Source organism: Cololabis saira, chromosome 2 (assembly GCF_033807715.1).
Source record: "Cololabis saira isolate AMF1-May2022 chromosome 2, fColSai1.1, whole genome shotgun sequence".
Classification (NCBI taxonomy): domain Eukaryota; kingdom Metazoa; phylum Chordata; class Actinopteri; order Beloniformes; family Belonidae; genus Cololabis; species Cololabis saira.
Window position 1 is genome coordinate 13,838,819 of NC_084588.1, and position 21,825 is coordinate 13,860,643.

At 39.5% G+C, this 21,825-nt stretch overlaps 1 protein-coding gene across 4 annotated transcripts in view; it reads right to left on the bottom strand.

The window, feature by feature from the left end:
* crtc3 (CREB regulated transcription coactivator 3) overlaps positions 1-21,825 on the bottom strand; it is a 48,827-nt gene that overhangs the window by 20,066 nt on the left and 6,936 nt on the right. For 2 of the 4 annotated variants that reach the window (XM_061738507.1, XM_061738497.1), the window contains exons 2-6: positions 19,617-19,727; positions 14,159-14,289; positions 10,856-10,915; positions 3,645-3,707; positions 866-969 (exon numbers count right to left, since the gene is read on the bottom strand). In XM_061738507.1, coding sequence (XP_061594491.1) covers positions 866-969; positions 3,645-3,707; positions 10,856-10,915; positions 14,159-14,289; positions 19,617-19,727 — 469 coding nt within the window. The remainder of the gene's footprint in view (positions 1-865; positions 970-3,644; positions 3,708-10,855; positions 10,916-14,158; positions 14,290-19,616; positions 19,728-21,825) is intronic. The other 2 variants (XM_061738526.1, XM_061738518.1) reach the window with 1 other exon arrangement.

Genomic DNA, 21,825 nt, shown 5'->3' on the forward strand with positions numbered 1-21,825 from the left:
CAAGAAAAGACAAAATACAGTGCATGTTTGTCTCCTAGCAGCTCAAACATATGCAAGGCCAAAGCCACTCTGGCTTAGCAGCACTTCACCCATTTCAAGCCCAAGCAGAACACCGAGCACAAGGTAAAAGGGTGAACTTCCGATCAGTACACTCGTGAATCACATTTAACATTATCTCAGAAGGAAGTCGCTTTGGATAAAAGCGTCTGCTAAATGACATTAGTAGTAGTAGTAGTAGTAGTAGTAGTAGTAATAATAATAATAACTGGGGAAGAAGAAAACCCAAACCAGAGTTAAAGTCAGTATCTGACTCTTATCAATTATGCATGTTCAGCTCAGCGGAAGTGAAAGTTGTGCTAACCCAGGAAGTCAAAAGACAAGTAGACACATTTATAGTCATCACCAAGAAATGTTTAGGAAATGAATGGTTTGACCAATAAGCTGCCATTTTATTTTAAAAGGAGAACATTTATGTTTGGGGCTTTGTTTTAGTTTTTTACCCTAAGTCTACTAATTTGTCATCCATATTAAATACGAAAAACAGTTACATTCAATTATTTTATATTAAATCAATACTTCATTAATTGGCTTTCTCCCATTTATCAGTGATACAAATAAAATGGATGAAAATATTAGTATAAGTATAATGGTTAAGTTGATTTTGGGGGGCTCAAGTGGTAGAGAAAAAAAAGTCTGGAGTCCTGGATATGAAAGAAATTGTGCCTTCTCTGTTAATAAAATAAACAAAATCTTTAGTGAACAGGTGAAAATGATAAAATGAAGCACAAATAAATGAGAAATGAGTCACAAAATGACCAGGCTACCTTTACTGTGATCTGAAGGACTGCTTGTGTGTTACACTCACCATTGCGCTGTGGAGGACATCTTCCCATCTGCTGGTTCATGCCAAACGGGTCCTGAGGGTTTGGGTTCGTAGCACTTGTATGCAGAGCAGAGTCAGAGTTGGTTCTGAGTAGGAGGAAGAGGATGAGATGAGGAAGAGAGGAATTATGCAAAGTATTCCAGCACCTTGGACAGAGGCAGAGAGTTTCTTAGGGCGTTGATGTCAGTGAATCATCCTGCTTCTTGCTCAGCCTCCACATGGTCTGCATTCGTCCTGCAGGCTCTCAACCATCTTACACACACAAACCCACACACACACACCTTTAAAGCACTGGATTAACTGATTATCAATCTGCAAAGAAAGCACATTTTGGCTTTGAAAGGACATAATCAACTTAAAGAGCTTAACATGAGCATTTTAATATCTGTTGTGCATCATTGAAATAGAACAGAAATCCAGAAATATTCTCAGAGCTTTCTATTGGAACAGATTTGACATGAGAATATACTATGAAAATGTTTCCCTTTAGTTTTTTCATGTTTCTGATTACAGTATGAGCTATGCATCAGGCTCTTAGAAGACACAGCCTGGGACCAAATCACCCTAACTCCTGAGTCTCATGCCACTTAGCAGTGGCAGGAAAGCAGTAAGCCTTCTTGATTGGTTTCCTTAATATCCCCATTTGCTTCTCTCATCCATCCTTCTTTCTTTTGCTCTTGTACTCAGGAAAAGTGGGATTCACATTTGTGTCTGACTCACATTAGCAGGTTTAAGAGTTTCTGCGACATTATCAGGTATTGTAGACAGAGGTATAAATAGGATAAATTAACTTATTTGCCACTGACTCTAGAAATCGATAAAGGGTACCACTGCTCTCTGCATCCAATAATTCTGTTTAACAACAGAGCCATTTTCATGTTTGGAAACAATGTAGTCATGGTGGGAAATGAAAAATGATTAAGATAACATGCAGTGAAAGATTTTCTTTCATTTATGTATTTAGTTCAGGAGAGCCCTTGAAGAAAATGAAGACTAACATGAGAATAGGGCTTCTGTAAATTTTGAAACAAATAAATGTTTCACAAATCAATGATTGTGTGTGATATAGTCTTTATTGCACAAGAGATAATGCTATTTAGGTCGGAACAGTCTAAGTATTGTGTTCAAATTAACTTGGTTTCAGGTGGTCCAACCACAAAAAAAACAGGAATATTGTGCTTTTTTGCCTTTTCACAAATCAAATAAAAGGTTTCATATAATATACAATCTTATAGCTTTTCATTATCTCAGCTAAACGTAAAACAGATTTGAACAATATAGTGTTGTGGCTTTTGAGTGGGGCCTGGTCTAAGGTCGTCTACCAAAAACCAAGGGGGAAAAAATCCCAAAACATTTTTGATTTTTTTCACAAATAATGATTTGACAACTCAGCATGTGTGTTTCTGTAGTCTTTATTATCTAAATGTATTATGCTTGAATGTATTGGAATGTCCCTTTTGCCTTCTGCTGAATTGAAAGCTACAAATGGGAAGCTAACTTCATTGTTGTCGTGTAAATATGGATTTTGGCAAAAACTGTAAACAGAAATTGAACGCCTTTGCTGCCACATGTGGCAAAGACAACTGTGCACAAACTGTGTTACAACCACAGAATAATTTTCAGCTTATGCATGACTGACAAAGTCTATAACAGACTCTTATATTTTAAACTCCGATCACTGCTGCAGTTAAGCGCTGTTCCCAGGTAGTAGTGTTTCAATCAAACATTGCTCCATATATGTATCTGATTAATGCATCTCATTTTACATAAGTTATTACTACACAGGGTAATAAGCACATCACAACATGTGAATCAGGAGATTAAGGTGTTATTAGGGACTTTATTTTGACATTCAGGCTACGTTTATCAATCCACTTCCAATTAAATTTGTGAGACTCAGTTATTAGGTGCACACAGAACCATATATACTCTGCAGTTGTTGAGTTGATAGCAAATATGCCATTCCCAAAATGTTGATGTATCCCTTAGAAAGGAATAAGAAGAAGTGACTGCACATAACAAAACACATTTGCAACACTTCATATTAAAGCACAAAGTATAACTTTTTTATCAGTGGCAAATTAATTCATTATTTTCAGTATCATGCATTTTGTCAGTTTGCCACAAAAATAAAAAAGTGACTTAAATAACAGTTTGAAAAGCCTTTCGTTTCTGAATTTATTTTAAATATTTCGTAAAAAAAGTGTATGATTAATTTTTAAAAGTACCGTAAGGTGTCAAAAGAAAAGTAACAAGAGTCATAAGAGACATTCAAAAAAACTAGCAATTCATAACATTGTTTATAAATTAGCAAAACAAACTGGACTTTGACTTAAATAAAACGTCAACTGGAGAAAGAAAATAGAAATACAATACTGTAAGAGATATAAGAAGGCTGAAAGCAAGACAATGTTAATAAGGAACCTTGATGTTAGACTGCATGTGAGCAATAAGTCCACAGGTGGGTTAGTAAGAGTTAAACTATTGATTAATGTTACAGACATACCTGTCTTAAAAGATGAGTTAAAACCCACAAAGAAATAGTATCATTAATTAATCAAGCAGGACAATCTGTGGGACTTTGTGGGCATCTATTTCAGTGCTGCAGATCTGATGGAGAGAAACCAGGATGTTATGAAGCAAAAAGAGTGTGCAGAAAAACAAAGAGCAGGACTGTCGGTCTCTGCGAGTGAGGGACAAAGCAGTAAAGATTAGGGAAAGAGGGATCAGAAGATGGATTGGGGGTGGGGTCAAGGGTCACCTGTTGAGTTGTGATAATAATCTAAACCCAGGCCGTTTTTCCTCAGTCCATGGCTGCTGTTCCCTTCAAAGACAGAGAGGAAAAGGATGATGGATAGTTACTAGGTGAAAGCAAAGACCCTGGTACCTCATAGAGGAGAAAATATCCTGCAAAAAATTGTGTTTGTTTTGATGTATGTCAAGAACTTTTAACATCCCATTTGCCTCGAGTTGAAACATCAAATGCAAAGCCATCGCTAGAGCCCAGACTACGTATAACCGGGTTTGTTAACGACAGTTGGTCAGCAGTAAATGGGAAAAATAATTAATATATAGAGGATCAGTGTCTAAGATGCAACATTTCGGTTTTCATGGCTCTATGGATGTATTTCTTCCAGAACCCATCATATGAATGTGCATACTTCAGTAAGCTTTTTGGAAACTGATCAACAACTGGCCATAAACTTGGAGTTCATTGTTGCCACCAGAGTGGCCAGAGTAATTGTTTACAACCAGGGGTCCAAACTTTAAAAATCCTTGTAAAATGTAAAACGGTCCATCACCAAACCTATATACTACTACTACAACAACTAGTTAGCAGAAACCTGAAGGGCGATCACATGGTGTCTGCCCATGCACTCTGACATTTGTGACAAACAAAGTGGCAAACTACAACACCTGTGTGTGTCACATTACCTGGCTAAGCAGTGCTCTTTACAGAAGGCTGCCCCGTCTATACTTATATTTAGATAAATGACGCAAGTTATGGAATGCCGAGTAGTTGTGGCACTCCCATCCGACAACAAATCACCCGAACCCATTCACACAAAGGCATGCAGATATATACATTTTTTCCTTTTACAACCATATGTTTAAAACAGATCGTTTAAGTTGTCAAAATAGGTTGTGTAGATTCAGATTTCAATGTGGTATTAACCAGTGTATTAAGTGTAAAACAAAAGTGGTCTAGACTGCCCGATTTGCACAGATGATCTGTGCAGAGTGGAGCGACACCCTCACAGGTGATCTGTGTTGGACACAGATATTTCACAAGTGGTCCTAGATGCAGCCGGGGATGCCGAAAATCTTAGCAAAGCCACATCATCACGACGTGTATGACTGAGTTTTTTTTCCCACCATTAACCAAACTCATATTAACCTATTGTGGACAGGTGCCAATAGTCTATATGCCTTTGAATAATACTTACTGGATCAATATCATACTACAGAAATGCGTTTTAATCTTGCATATTCAGTAGTGGAATGATGTACCATGTATGTAGGGGGCAGTTTATGGGTGGGACATAGTCAGAGGCAGACACCCCCTGGATCCCTTCTAAAACAGGCCTGCCTTTATTTACAGTGGAGCAAAAAAGTATTTTCTCAATCAGTGATTGGGCAAGTTATCCTACTGAGAAGATGAGAGGGGTCTGTAATCTTCATCATAGCTACACTTCAACTATGAGAGACAAAGAAATCCAGGAAATCACATTGTAGGATTTTTTGAAAGAATGAATTTGTAAATGATGGCCGAAAATAAGTATTTGGTCAGTAACAAAAGTTCAACTCAATACTACATAACCTTTGTCTGCTATGACAGAGGTCAAACGTGACCAGTGATGTTACTGTTGCTGGGCAACACAGACTTTCAACTCCCTCCAAAGATTTTCTATGGGGTTGAGATCTGGAGACTGGCTAGGCAACTCCAGGACCTTGAAACGTTTCTTCCTTGGTTGCCCGGGTGGTGTGTTTGGGATCATTGTCCTGCTGAAAGACCACATTTCATCTTCAATGCCCTTGCTGATGGAATGAGGTTTTCAGTCAAATTCTCAAAATTACTGACACCTGGCTTGACAAAGGCTGGTTTTGGCCTTTGTGAAACGGATGAAGCCAGGATGAACTGATGACGCTATGTCAAGCCTGGATTTATCTCTTCTCCTGGATTTCTTAATTCTACTTTTGTGAAACCGCCCTAAACTCTTAAAATGAGGTCAATTTAAACTTAGATGAACAACAACATGTAATATATATATATATATATATATATATATATATATATATATATATATATATATATATATATATATATATACACATCACAGTGTTATCATTTATTTAATAAAAACTAAAACAAAATACAGAAGCGGTGCGCTGAGAACCAGGTACACTCTTACTGCTTTGATGTTAAGAACCACGTGCTGCTAATCAAACCCAGTTGATTAACTGATCAACAAATATTAGCACCTCTGTGAAAGCTGACATTTTTGTAGATTGGTGGATTATTCAGTTGTGTGTTAACACAATGATCAGGGGGAGAGATATCAGCAAAGAGCTTTGAGAAGGAGCGTTTCTTCTTCTCATTAATCTAGGAAGGCGTTTAAGGCCAATTCCAATTGATTGTAACTCCACCGTCCTACAATAAGAAACATTTTTCACAAGTGGAAAACATTCAGTGGGGTTATCAAGCTTCCCAGACCAGGAGTGGACATCCCGGCCAGGGACAGTCTGGCCTTGTTTCACAGCCACAAGACTTGGGCAACTTGAAATCATTTCAGACAATTAACTCGTCTACATACCAAATTATTTTATCATCAAATATATGGCCAAAGTTGTGTCATGCTAAAAGGACAATGCATGATGTTTCCACACCACCAAATCTACAACAGAATGACCGAAAAAGAAAAGAATCAAAGTGTTGCAACAGCTTAAAGTCCAGGCCTCATCCTGACTGAAATGTTGTCGTGGGACCTTAAACGAGCTGTGCATGAACAAATGTCTGCAAATCTCTATAAAGGGAAGCAAAATTGCGCAGCACATGAGCCAACATTCCTCCACAATGATGTGGATCTACAAGCTGTTGCATCATACAAATGCTGCTTCTGCATTTTGGCTTAGATGGAATTTTTTTTCCACATGTCTGCACATAAATCATAAAAGCATCAAAAACATGAAAAAAAAAAAAAAAGAAGACATCTCCCAAAGAAGCAGTGGTGGAAAGATTTTATACATCTCTTCTGGGAGGACTCTATTTCATATTCTCGAAGGAGAATGGTCTGAGATTGCATCCCTAGAGAGGCTGGTACATGAACAGCAGGCCAAAGATGGGTGAATGGAAGAGAGGGAGGGCGTGGGACTGGGCCGAGACTCTGACCCTGAAGCGATGCAGAGTTCTACTCCAGTATGATATCTGGAGACCACTATGGACCTTTCTTCCCAGACACCAGCATCCAGTCAGAGACAAATTATAGATAGTTTTATGTAAAATGACAGTTCTCAAAAAAAGCCAGCCCAAGTGCTGCCCAAGTACAAATCACCCAATTACTAAATTGTGACTAAATCAAAGAAGATTAAATCTGTTGGCCAGACTGCTGGTCATGGCGCAGCTACAGGCCATGTGAACAGTTTCAGGCCCGACTGGTCCCCGTGCCACATCTGCCAATCTCTAAATACACGTTCTGATGATCCTGGGAAGTTTAACAGTCATTTTGATCATCAGATACCTAGAGTGGATATTTTATATAATAGTTATTGTTATGCGCTGTAAGAAAAAAGCTACATAATTTCCATATTCATGGACAAAGTTTGCTGATTTGAAATGTATTCTGTCTGATCATTTAATGCTACACCTACTCAAACATCCACCCACCCCCTCCCCTCTGGATATCTGAATATCTGACATGTCTAAACATCTCTGGAAAGTATTTTCTAAGATATATTCAACCAGCATTTCCATAAATGCTGCATTAAAAGACTCATCAAAGACCCCCCCTTTTTTTTGTAAGCTCATGTGATCAGTCATACAGATGTTTCCTGCAGTGAAACGGTTAAAGCACTCTGTGGCTCTCGTCCACAACTGACTAGCAGTAATGAAGTGCAGATGTAGCTGGTGTTGTAAACACTTAACCGCCCCATATTCCCTTTAGACGAACAAAAGGGAATCTGCTTCTCACAACAACAACTCATCATGTGCCTAAGAACATTTCCATGGAAAAAAGTTACCTTGAGTCACTGATCTTTCTATATATGTGTACAGTTTTTTAATAATACCCTCTTAATGAGTGAAGAAGACTATATAGCATTTTCTTCAATGGGACTTCCTTGTACAGTGCCGGGAGAAGAGCGTCTTGGATTTGGCAAGGCTTCATGCCAGACCGACTTCCCATTTCTTCTCCAACACTGTGTTATGACTTCATCTCTGCTACAACTTCTGTCTGCAGCCTGACAGTGAACACACAGCGGTGATGAAGCTTATGTGGAATATTTGCTTACAGAGAACACCATCTTGGAGCGCTCTCTTGCATCATAGTGACTTGAATCATGGTCTGAATGGTGACACTGTGCATCCATGGGGAAATCATTATAAACAAAATGTTGAAGTGGCTTCACATGGGGAAGACACGCATATGATCCTGGAGTTTTGATTAAGTATGTTCATGGTTTCCAAGCTATGATACAACTTCGGTTTTGCAGTTTGTAACAACTGCAATAAAACTGATACAGATATCCAATATCAATATTAAACATTTTTATGATTGTGAAAACTTTCCTCTCATCACGTGCTAATCCAAAATCCTGGATCATTAAATCAAGCTTTACATTATCTAATTCTCTTTCTTATTTTAGGAATATAATAGAGCACATGTGTGTCTTGGCTGAATCTTCAAAAGATGATATCTCTGAATACATATCTCTAAATATGTTTTGAAAGCAAACTCACAAAACAAAGATTTAACAGTCAATGAATGCATTAGTCCACAAACGACTAACTAAACTGAGAAGTCAGTGTGCAATTGCAGCTCATTTCTGATAGTAACTAAAATAGAGAGAGATGTGGGTGTTCTCCAAGTGTCTAATATTCCTGCCTGTTTGGACTCAGCCAGTTCAAGCAAACACCAAAGCAACAGCTCATATTCCTCTCCCTTTAAGAGCGTTGAGGGCCAAAATTCACAGTTGAGGGGGAAGTTTATCCCTGTGGCACACTGTGACAACAATCTGCTCCATGTTGGAGCAGGAGGCTAGATTTGGCCTGCAGAGACATGATAGGGTTGATGCTAGTCACAGACAAGCATGATTGGGAGCGATGGAAAAGGAGAGAAAAAAAATTGTTTATTTGAAAGGTGCACCTAAGGGGCCGATTACACGTGCAGCAACCGAGCATTACAGCGGCCTGTAATGTCACCACAGTGGAAATCATGTATGCTGGTACGTCATACAGGCTTGCTGCATTCTCCACCTTTAACAGTATGGGTCGCTACTGAGGATATGAGAGTGCTAAACCACAGGAAGAGAACTCAGAGGAGTTATTCATGAATCATTTACAAACAGAACTACTCAATTTCAACTCATCTGTTTTACTTTAAAGCTATATTTGATGTTGTTGCAGCTGTTGCAGTTAAGTGTACCTTCTTAGGTTTTTATGAGTTGTACAGACGCCTATTAAAAAGGGACCTTGTCTCATGCTGAATCTGGCCCACACCCTCTGCACATGCTCCACAGATCCTCCCCAGGCTTTGATCTAGACAAAACTGGAAGAAGCCAATGCTTAGAAGAAAAAACAAATGCAAAAAAACTGCAAAACAAAAAGAAGACCTCATCCAGTTCATCACTCGGCATTGTTCCAATTTCTTGCCACCAGCTAAACTTAAGATTTATCTTTGATTTATAGTAGGGAACTGGAAGAGCCCAATGCCAATATGCTGAAAGGCATCATTACCACCTATAATGGTGGTTTACTTTGGCATGTGTTTTCTGAAGAAGAGAGTCCAATGACATGGCCCAGTTGCGCTCTGGGTGTAGCTCGACTAAACTGAAAGTAAATGTATTTACCAACCACGTTTACATGGACAACTATAATCCAATTATTAATCTTATTCCAAATAATACAATATTCAGGTTAAGGTGTTCAGACCGTAAGCTGATTAGCATCACTCCCTTTCACCTCTGCATACAGCAGCTGAAACTAAAACTACTGAACATTCTAACGCAGTCTCAGCTGTGGCTTGAATGTCCATTAACTTTCATTTCACAATGCAAAAGTAGGGTAATCTCACATCCTGTATAGCTATTGAAGAAAGATAATTATAACAAATCCCTTTCCAGTCCACAACAAAATAGAAACTGTAGAAATATTCATCCAGTCAGTTCAGAAGTTTGTTTCAAGTTGATTGTTATTTTTGGCTCAAACTGCCATTTCTGACAGAAGCATTAATCAAATGAAAACTGTTGTCAAACTTGTTTCTTTTTGAGGGTCAGATGATACTTGATTTTCAATCAACAGAGAAGCATTCAGGAACAAGCAGAGCCACTAAAGTTCAACGTAGAGTGAGTTTTCAGTGCTCTCTGCCGCATGGCTCTTAGAGAAACACACCCACCCTGAGCACTGACGTCTGGTTGCTCCGTAAGGACATTTGTCAGCCAACCTGTTTTCTGCTGTCAACAATGAGAGGGTGTGGGTCTTATTCATTTCTACAGTACAAGCTGTTACAGCAGGCTCAATACAGAGTCTGGCTAGCGTCTGTCTCTGTGTGGTGGAAGAAGACAAGGCAGGCTGACTGGCAGCCGGCCAAGCCAGCATACTAAACACAAGTGAGGAAACAAAGCAAGACTGACAGAGTAAGAGGGAGGAGCTTGGCTGAGCCTTTTATCACAGGCCCATAATTCACTCTCTTGTAAACACTGAGGAAAAGCTTTCTACCGATGCATTGCTGTGCTACGCTGGCACAATCAGAGCTGGGAAAAAAAAAAGAAATCTTGTGGCTCACAAGGCCAGCTCATCTGGCATTTCTGTCCAAGAGTTTGAAATTCAATGAAGTTGGAGATTCTGCACCACAGGGTAGCGACAACACAAAATCCCTGAACAGCGGGAAGAAGTCTGCTGTTGGGAATGACCTTTAAAGCCAAAGGTTATCTGTCAAACACCTTTAGTCAGATATTGCCTTCACAGAGTTAACACAGCATTCACACACTTGAAGCTATTGCACAGAAACAATAAGGTCCAACAACTCCACCCAGCACTCAGCTCTTCCCTCTCACTCGTAACACTGATTTGTGTTTAATCAAGATGGCTGGTGTCTGGATCTGGAGAGAATATTGGCTGGCTTGATACAGGGAAAAAGCTTGATACAGGAAACATGTTGGCAACAGTTAACACTTCCTGTTGTAAAATCCTCCAGTGAGAGGAAGAACAACAGGCATGAAGCAATCTGTCTGAAGATGAGAAGAGGTGCCACTCACCTTCTCCAGCTGTTGTCCGGCGGTGGCGACAGGTACACTGCTCCGTACGGAGAGCTCTCCATGTAGTTTTTGTTAAAGAAATCATTGATACAAAAACAAAAAGATCACAGCGAGATCAGCAACACAGGAAATAGATGACCAACATAACACATTGCCCACATGAAAAGCTTCCGATTTACGAGGAAAAACTAAAAAAAAAAAAAACAGGGTGAGGAGGAAAAGTTCCACTGCAGCTGTTTATTTTGCCACACAGATAAAAAAAGACATGTACTAATACAAATAAAAGTTCAACCCTGGTCCTCAAGAGCCCCTATCCAGCATGTTTTAGATGTTTCCCTGCTTCAGCACACCACAAATGATTGTCATTAATAGACTTGTGCAGGCCTGGTTGCAGGCTGATGATGATCATTAAGGTTGTAATGGTACACGTGTTCGTACCAAACCGTTTCGGTCCATGGCTGTCGGTGGAGACCTGTACCGATCCAAATACAATGTTTAACAGAAGCTAGTTAACAGGCTTGTTTTGCGCGCAGAGCATACTTCAAATCAACTCCCACACGGACATCTTAAGTGGCGGACTGGAAGTTTGTAGTAGCACTGGACTCCCATGTGAGTTTTTTTCCCGCGAGCAGCCGTCATGGCTGATACAAACAAGAAGCCGGAGCTTGAAGACCCTCCCTTATCTTTAAGGTCCCATGTTTGGGAACACTTAGGTCTCCCGGTGAAAAGCAACAACAGACAAAGACAAGTAGACAATACGAGAGCAGCGCACCAACGTTGTTCACCAGCAACCGGGCATGTTTCTATCAAAGCTCATAACGCGTTTGAAACGGCACCATGCAAATGTGAACATCGCTGCTGCGAGGAAAGAAACCAACACCCTGTCAACGCAGCTACCTTTGGCACTTAAACAGGCTTTTGCCAGTAATTCAGATCGGACTAAAGCAATAACTAATGTCATTGGTGTTTTTATAGCTGCGGATCTGCGACCACTCAGTTGTTGAGAACACGGGTTTTAAACATGTTTTATACTTTTGTTTAATTTGAGAATATTTTATTTATTGGAGGACTAGATTTTAGCAGTATTTAATTTTTTATTCCCGTTTTTATCCATTTCAATGTTTTATTTTTATAAGAAAATCTATAAACCACTGCTTGCAAAAGTTGAAAATTAAACAAAAGCCAATTTTTATGTTTTGTGGGGGGGGTTTTTTGTTTTAGAGACTATGATATTCACTGACCCTGATCCACAACTCCATTCATCAGTAGACAACTCTGTCCTGTTTGTTCTTGTAACTCTGCGACACCCTGAGCTGTATGACGGCCAAGTCTAATGTTGAGCTAATTCAGCCGTGCCTTTGAACCATCACCCTATTCTCAAGAAGATAAATGATAAGCTGCCTCATGTAGGTCTAAGTATCAGAAAGACTTATTATCACTTTGACCAAGATTAGAAACACTGTGCCAGCCTAGCTATCACACGCTAGCTGGAGAAACCAGCAGAACCAAGGCTGATCCCGTCCACCTCATTGTTATTGCCTTATCCACTAAGCTGCAACTTCTTTGTGTAGCTTTTCCAAAATTCTCATTTTACTGGTTACTAGTGGCAGATGCACTTAAGCTGTAAAGCTCAGTGCAAGAAGTCAGGATTCACTCTTATACATGGTACATATAAGATATTCGATCAGGCACTTCTGAAACTGCAGGTAGTGCTCGGCAGATCCAAAGAGAAACCCTCAGAAAACCCAGAAACACGTTCTGCAGCCACAAACATCTTATGAGCACGTTAAGTTAAAAACTTGTCAGAAGAAGCTATGTCTGCAGCATAACCGGCACTGGCTGTATCAAGCCCCACTTGAAAGACAAGGCTGAACAGTAGAATTGCTTCTTTTAAATAGTTAACGCAACAAGGGGAGCATTATTATCCGATTCCCAAATGAAAGATTAAGCAGAGTTCCTGACATTGTGTATAGAAGGGCAGTTCATCAGGAACATGTGGCTTTCTCTTGCTGAAAATCACTATTTTACTGTTCGAAAGCTTAGCTCTGCTCTGTATGTAGTGTCTCCCAGGTGTTACCAGGAGTGATTGAAGCAGAGCCGCACAAGGTCAATCATTGTTCCAAAAGGCATCTGTTTAGTTCTTAAGACAAATTATCACCAAGAGTGAAGTAGATATAAACAGTACGGAGAGCCACTCATCCAATCCAACATAAAACATGGGATAAGCCTCTTAAAAACAGACATTGATTCAGTGGTAAGAACTACTCATGTTGAGCTTTCTCCTGACAGTAAAAGAGAACAATCCAGTCAAACTTGATCAACACCTCTGATAATAGCTACACTGGCCGAGTTTGAAATGTTTCATAAATAAGCATCAGTTATGCTTCCACACCACTCTAACATACACTGGTGTGACATAAGATGCTGGTCCACACAGCAAACGCCTCGCTACTTATATCATTCAACGGTGACAAGTAAGTGAATCATTGCTGTCTTGAGGCCACAACAAATGCACCGATACAAACTTTGAGGTGGGCTGTACAGCGGGCAAAGTGGTCATTCATGTGAAAGAGACACACTGTCAACGTTATATTTGTAATCTAGATGAAGATGTTTTCTCATCAAATTTGTCTTTCAGACGTGCTGGGATTTTTACATGATCATATCCATGTTGACTTGGACAGGTGGAGAATTACCTTGCATTTAGAAGCAATGTCTTTCTTGTGTTCAATTCCCATGGCAGTATGATCAGATCAGAGAATGTGTTTATACATATATACTTTGAGCTTCAAAATGTCAACATTTTTTTAATTTTAATTACTATGGTGGGTGGCTGTGCACTGGAAATGGGAAGGATTATAAAACAAAATTGTACCTGCAAAACGTGCAAAAGCCCACATTGATCGGCTACTGGCCACAAAAATATCAGATACAAATCTACAGTGACAGGGGGAAAGGCTAATAAATAAAGTGAAAAGGCACATATGAAAGCAATGTTTGTGTGTACTATGCTGTTCATCCCTTACTATCGATGTCCATTAGGCATAAATAAAGCGCATCATATCTGCGTCATATTTTGAATTATCATAATGACTAATTCTGCTCTCGGGGCTACAAAAACGCTGCCTACACTAGTCTCATTGCACTTAAAACTACACATGCATACTGAGCATGAGCGACCACGTGGAAAACACTTCTTCCTGTGCATTACTCTGCTTCGACCTTTCATGCTGACAACATCCACATTACGCACACATGTGTTTGAGAGAGCTCCTGCAGGCACTGAATTGGTTTTGGAAGGATATCTGCCGTCCATGCTTGTCAATGGGTCTGCGATGAGGAGAATTGATGCGGTTGCGGTCCCGGTGGACCCTCTCGACCAGCCCGTGGTGGCGGGTCCCTCTGACTGAGTCCAACCCTGAGGGGAAACCCCCCTGTGAAAGAGACAGAAAAGCTGTTCAGATCAGACATCCATGAAGCCAGGTGAAACCAAGTTACAATGCTCGCATGTTTTAGGCTCGGGTGATTTTATCTTCTGATAATAAAGATAATACTGAAGCTACTGTCTTTGGAACTAACTGCCTCAAAAAAACAATATCAAACCATATAGTTTTTCTATTTGGCATTACTTTGGCTTGTATTACTACTGTTAGGAATTATGGGGCTATTTTTGACAAGGATTCATCTTTATACTGCCAAAATGAGGGAATCCTCCATCTCTGATGTTCCTTATTTTGGAGAGATGTAGAAAAACTAGCCCGTGCATTTGTTACTTCAAGATTGAACCTCTTCAGCACCTCATTATTCAGCCGAGCCAAAAGTTCTCTGAAAAGCCTCCAGCTGATCCAAAATACTGCAACAATTGTTCTGATATTTCTCCAGTTTTAGTTTTAGTTGCATCAGTGGCTTCCCTTTAAGTCCAGGATAGAATTTTAAATTATTCTCCTGACAGATAAGCCCTTACAGGCCAGGATCCATCAAAGACCCATATCGTCTGAACAACGCACTATTCTTTAAGACTGCAGCCCTACTTGTGGCCCTCTTAAGTTTCCAAAAGTAGAATGGGAGGCAGAGCCTCCAGTTATCAAGCCCGTCTCTAATTTGTGCTAGGGATGCAGACACCCTTGCTACAATTACGATTAGGATTAAGGCTTATTAGGCTCCCCCTTGAGTTATACTGCCGGCGGACCTCTCATGATGCCCTGAGCACCTCGGCTCTCTTTATTCTCGCGGTTTTATTTGAGCTTTTCCTCTCGAGGACTGTCTCCTGCTCCCTGCACACTCAGAGGGTGGGGGGGGTTCAAATGAAGTGAAGTTCTGTGTGATCTGCTGGTGTCCTTAACCAGACTGCGTTACAGCAACAGCGACCTGGAAATGAATAGGACTGAGCTAGACTATAAAATCTGGATTAGTTTTCACTGAAATGGCTATATTCTCAGTAAAGTGCCTTTGAAAAGCCTCTGAATGTCAGGTTTACAAAAGTTTCTCAAAGATGAGCAGAGAGGGAATATGAAAGGGAACTGAAACTTTTTCAAATGTGGTTTATAAAATATAACAATTATCTACAAATAGCCAACACTCTGCTTTATCATTTTAGGTGCTTTGCATAGATTTGACCTTAATCAAATGTCTGAGGTAACTAGGAATGAACTACAAACTTAGCAGCCAAAGATTGTTGGTTTCTCTCTGTGTACGTCCTTTTCTCTCTCCTTTTATTTTGGAGAGCAGCTGTGACATCAGCAGGAGCGCTGCAGTAGTTATATTTTCACTGTCACTTACAATTGACACTTTGTTTTTATGTTCTAAACAACACTTGTTGGTACATGTCAATCACTTACAGCAGTATTACTGTAGATGACAGAATAGAGCATTACAATATAAGGAACATTTTAAATTATATTAGTCAAGATGCAGTGATCATATTTCATCACTGCAATAAAATATATATATAAATATATACATATATATATATATATATATATACATACATACATACACATACACATACACCGGTATATATATAAAAACACACACTGTATATATAAATAAGTGTATTATTTAACAAATCAAACTGAATGCAAAAGAAATGTGCAAAGAAAAAACATTTAAGATTCAGTGACCAATTTTTGAAGAAGAGAAAACCTAATTTCATTTAAATTCAGAGAACTTGGTCTTATCTGAAGTTCAGTGACCTTTGATACAATTTTTATAGTAACTATGACTAATGCCTAATGGGGATCATACCCCATTTGCCTCATCATGATGATCATGATATTTGAATGAATTTAACTTTCATAATGAAGCTTTTTAATCATAAAAAACGGAAAGAAGGGTTCTGTCTGTTTTAGTAAGTTCGGAGTACAGTAATTAGACTGCACTTATTCACCTGAAATTTGAATAACAATTTCAAGAGGACTCAGGAAACCCTTCAGTTTGAGAGGGCAGACGGTGAGTAGACTCTTTAGTAAGAGAGGTTTGCTTCCTCTGTTCAGAGATTGGTTTCTGGATACGAGCCCAGTCTTCCAAAGACTGCTTTGCCTCAAAAGGCCATTCTTTCAAGTAACAATGACACCTTTACCTGGATTTCCCTACTCCAGTTATCCTGAGAAACCTGCCGGACGGAGTCCTGTGCTACAGAAAAGCCTGCTTGTATCACATATGCAAGTGAAAAGCTGGAAGGAGTGTTGAGGGGTACTGCACTGATATTTTATTCCCTCTTTTCCCAGTCAGCAGAAACTCTTCTGCATTATTTAATGCTCTCATGAGATGTTTATTTGCACTACTGTAGATTCAATTCACTGTTGGGGTGTTTTTGAAGATCAGCTACACTTTAGTATGAGATATCAGGCACAACTGGCCTTGAAAACCTCCATAAAACAGGAAAGACCTTGACTCTGGTAGATTGCAATCTTGAAGTAAGCAGAGTTTAAAAAAAAACAAAACATCCATGTTCAGTTCTTTGCTTACAGAAAAAAGCATTCGGATAAAGTCCAGTATTTACTGCACTGAAACAACTGAAGACCAGGTTCAGACTAACATTAGCTCAGTGGTATGATGCTGCTATGGTGATGACAGTAGAGACTCCATTGGGGGAGGGGGTTCAAAGGGAAGGGAGTCTGACTTGTGTTAGTCTTGCATAAGAAAAATAAATGCATCACATTTTTCACATATAAATCCAATTAAAGTTTTATGTTGGTATGTCACCACATATCAAGCTTGTATTGGTATCTGGTGACATTACTTATTAAGTATCTACAAGATATTATCTACAAGATATTGTTTTTCTCCCCTTATTTTTTCCCTTACTGTCTGACTTCTCCCAGGAGGACTAACAGCTAAGTCCCGGCAGGCACAAAAGTGCTATTAAACAGATTCGTCGTGTCAGCTATGATTCGGATCCATCCTAATGAGATTTGGTCTCACCAGAGACGCAGTTTAGAAGCATCCCGGTGGCACCCACCCACTCCACTAAAAAACAGTATTTGAATCGACTTAGCCCTGGTCCAGTATTAAGATAGACACAGCAGATCAAGCTCGGGGGAGGTCAGACATGAGAATAGCAGTTGCATTTTTTTTAAATAAACCACAAGTGGGTTCTGACCCGTAAAGGCTGTCGACCTGTGGGGTAAACAATTCAGGAGTTTTAGAAAAGATTGGAACCACGTAGGAGGATGTACAAGTCGAAAAATGCATTTTATTTGACATCATTCAACCTTTTTATATGTTAAACTTCAGAAAAAACGAAATATGGTGAGACATACATGTTTAAGAGAGCAGACAGCTGCGTGATTTTTAAGAGCTGTCTAAACCGTCAGGTAAACTCTCAAGAATTCAGCTGAGCAGGCTGATCTCCACTTCTAAAAAAAGTGGTCCTCAGTGGGACATGAGGTCGAGGAGGACAGAGAAAAACCAGACCAAAACACTTCGGCTCATGGTGGGACATAATGTAACACACCCATAAAATGTGTGTGTTTTATGGGTGTGTAATTCATATAACTCCAGCATGTTTACAGTCAAATAGACTAAAACATGACAAGACACTAGGAACATGTTCGACAGTTGCTAACTCAGTTTTATCCATAGATCTCACGAAAAGACAGGACACGAAAGAAGAAAAAGCCTGCAACAAGAAAGCACAGCATGTACAAAATGTATTGAGCTGTGAATCTGTCCAATTCACTCCTCCACATGGTACCAAATGTGCCACCAGCTAAACTGCCAGTTGTCTTGGCATGTGGTATAACAGGTGAACCAGAAAAAGCTTAATGCCAACAATCTAAAAGTGCATAGCAACCCCGAACATAACAGAGTTGGACATACTTTGCTCTGTAAATCGATTCCCCTCGCATACATTTCCTGGGACAAAGACAGCAGCACAGTCCAATAAAATTCCTGTGTAATACTAGGACTGTAGCTTGATAAACCTGTACACGGAAACAAACCGAGTGTTTAGCTTCAGTCCAAAAGCTCGTAGGCTAAACATTCAACTGGTTCACTGTTATAATTATTCACCCACAGATACAGAAAGGCTCGAAGGGTTGGGAACACCTACTCATTCAAAATTAATGGTTGAAGCCTTGGGAAGTGAAAACTGGTGTGAGCCAGCGTGCATCTGCATGCACTTTTCTGTGCAAGCAGGGTTAATTAAATGCAAGGCTCTCATCATCATAACAACAAAAGGTGGGATCTATTCTGCACATGCCATCATTTATCTGTGTTCAGTCATTAAGTACTTCTTCCTTCTTCTCATGAAAGGGCCAAGTTGAATGTTTACTGTATTTTCCTCACTATAATGCGTACTTAAAATCCTCAAATTTTCCCCAAAAATGTTCAGTGCACTATATGATCAGGTGTACCTTATGTATGAATTATGTTGTGCTTACTGATCTCGAACTAATTTTATGTGCTACACACTGCACTCTAAAATCTGTCAAAATGTTTTAGTGACTTTGGTAGCGACGAAGCCGCTCCGGTTGATTGATGGTCGGGCTGTTCAGCTGACACGGTGCGTTGTATTAAAGTTGGTCCTTGGTTGGATATCGGTTGTAACGTCGGACAACGTTAGATAACTAATTATGTCGTTGCTGGCAAGCAACCATCATCCAGCATCTAGTCAACGTCACCTTACTGTAATTAGACGTCAATCCAATGTTAGGTTTTTAGCATAAACCCAATTGTCAAATCGTTATCATAATCCAGTTATAATCAAATGTTGGAATACAACGCTGTTCCAACCTCACACTAACTTCAGGTGTACGCTATCGCTGGCAACGATGAACCAATCAGAGAATAGTACGTAGTGCGACGCTTAGCTCCTCCACTTTATATTGGTGGACTTGTGGAAGATGAATAATTTAAAATGTATTTTTTTGTATTAGTTACAACTGAGTTATTGTGAATGAGTTGAATAAAATTCGACTTTTGGATAAACTTAAGACGTGTCATATTTGCCATCTTAACTGTACCACGGATACATGTTTGGTTAAGACAGAAAATACATGAATCATGTTGAATGTCAGTCTAATCCATTTCTCAGATTCTTTTGGGGAAAAGACCAGTTCTGTTGGCGAGCTGAGAGAGTAAGTCTTGAAATGAGTTTATTTTTTTCAAGGGCTGCTTATTACACCACATAGAAACCCCAAGTTAAAATAATAATGCAATAATAAATAAAATGAACCTGTTTAATAGACTCACATTATGGATTGGCATGTAATATGGACAATACGGGTGTTGTATATTGGAACCGTAAACAAGTTCCTACCTGAAATTCAGTGCTGGTGTTGCCGATTTGATTGACGTTGGGAAGCGACCCTCCATAGTACGGGGCCCGGGACTGAGACAATCGAAGCTGCTGGATCTTCTGAAACTGCACCTGTTCATTGAAAGATGAAGAAAACTTTAAACAAAAATAAGGATTTAGAGGCAATTGATAAGACTGAGAGCTTTGAGATGGTAAATAAACAGTTTCCTCATGGATATCTGGTTTCTTATAGGCCATGTTCCCACTCCTGCAACTGTTTTTCTTGTAATTTGTGCTGTGCGGACACAGAAATCCAGTCATCAATTCAGATTTTCCAATTGGAACTGTGTCACTGTAGTATGTCAGGGTTTTCCCAAATATATGGCCATGCAACACGGAGGCGGACATGTCAGACTCCATGCAGGATATTGCCTAACGCATGTGCAGTGTTGTCACCACAGACATGCACGGAGCTAAATTTGACCAATAGCAGAGATCACTTCCATTATGGCCAGTTGTCATTCAAATATTCTGCTTCATTATGTATCACAAATATGACACTTTTTATTTATTGTAAATGCAAATTACATGTATAAAGCCATCTGGTGCACGTGTGGCTGTTTTAGAGGGTTACAGAACTACACCTCTTGTGCTACACAGCAAGTGCTGTACGTAAGTTATAGTAGGCTACTGCATAACTTCAGATCTATTATTAGCCAGCTAGCACTACATTTGAAGTTATAACTTTGCATCTTGTGCTCGATAGTTCAATTATCTTAGGTAAACTCACATAACAACTGCGATGAAATAACTTTAGCTAACATTGGCAGAGTTAAAAGCACTGATGATTTGATTATCCTAGAAGGATAAGTCCTACCAATATGTCAACCATATTGAAATTCTGCCTATGGCAGGGTTGTCCAATTCTGGGCTTGGAGGGCCACAACCATTCATTTGAATCAGTTGTGTTGACACATGGACACACCTGAGACATGCAGGACAGTGGCCGTCAAGGACGGGAACTGGGCAACCATGACTTATGGATACATTCATGTTCTATGTTTAGCAACATTTTAAAATGTGTGTGATTTTTTTGCAACAAATAAAAGGCCACTGGTGATAAGAGCTGGGAGTTACAAAAATTCATATCCTTGTATTTTTAGGCTGAATACTAACATACAACATAAATCTGTAATTTTTTAACCGACTGGGGTAAAACATCGTTTCCCAGTTCCAGTCCTCAGGGGCTTCTGTCCTGCATGTTTCAGATGTTTCCATGCGCCAGCACACTTGGATAAATTAGATATATCATCAACAGACTTGCGCAGACCTTGATGACAGGTCGAGGGTGATCAGTTCATTTGAATGAGTGCATGAAAACATCTAAAACATGCCGGGCAACATCCCTCAAGGACAGTAGTTGGGGAACACTGGGCTAAATGGTACATTTTATCTTGCTCCCACAAGCACCTTTAACAAGAGCTTATATGTAAATGCATTTGCCATCTTCACAATATTTCATAACTTAAATGGGGAAAAAAAACAACTGAAAATTAGGCTATATCAAAAGCATAGATACATCAGCTCCAATAGAATCATGGTCCAAAACATCTCAGAATCTCAGTTTATAAGAAAAAACCAACAAGAAAACAGATTCATATGGATGAATAAGACAAGAAATAACCCAGCCTGACTAAAAACTTTATTTTTGCCACATCATGTGCATCGCATGTGCTGAAAAAGAAAATCTCTCTGAAGAACAAACATCCCAGGCTCCATAAACATGACAGAACCAATAACACTAAAGTCAATGTGTTTGGTGGTGTTCTGTCTTCTGTTTAATAAAATACAATCTTGAAAAAAAAAGGCATTTTATTTCCCCATTTAACATTAAATTTAGCAACAAAGCTCCTTGGTTGTATCACTAGGCTGAACCGATGGGAGAGAGACATCAGCTGACAAGTTGATACGCCTCATATTCAAAGAAACAATTATCCTTATCCCAAAATTAAAATCTGAAGTACTTATCCACCAAATGCCAATTACAAGCACCAGCAGAAACAGCAATGTCTTTAGAGATTGACCAAGTAGAGTGAAGTTGAAAAATATGAGCCCAGGAACAGAGCAATGACTGGGTTTTCTGTTCTCCACTATCCAGGGGTCACAAATAGTTCATACTTATGGCAAACTTCGCTTAGTGATGCCTCAAAACCACATCCTTTCTGGCTGG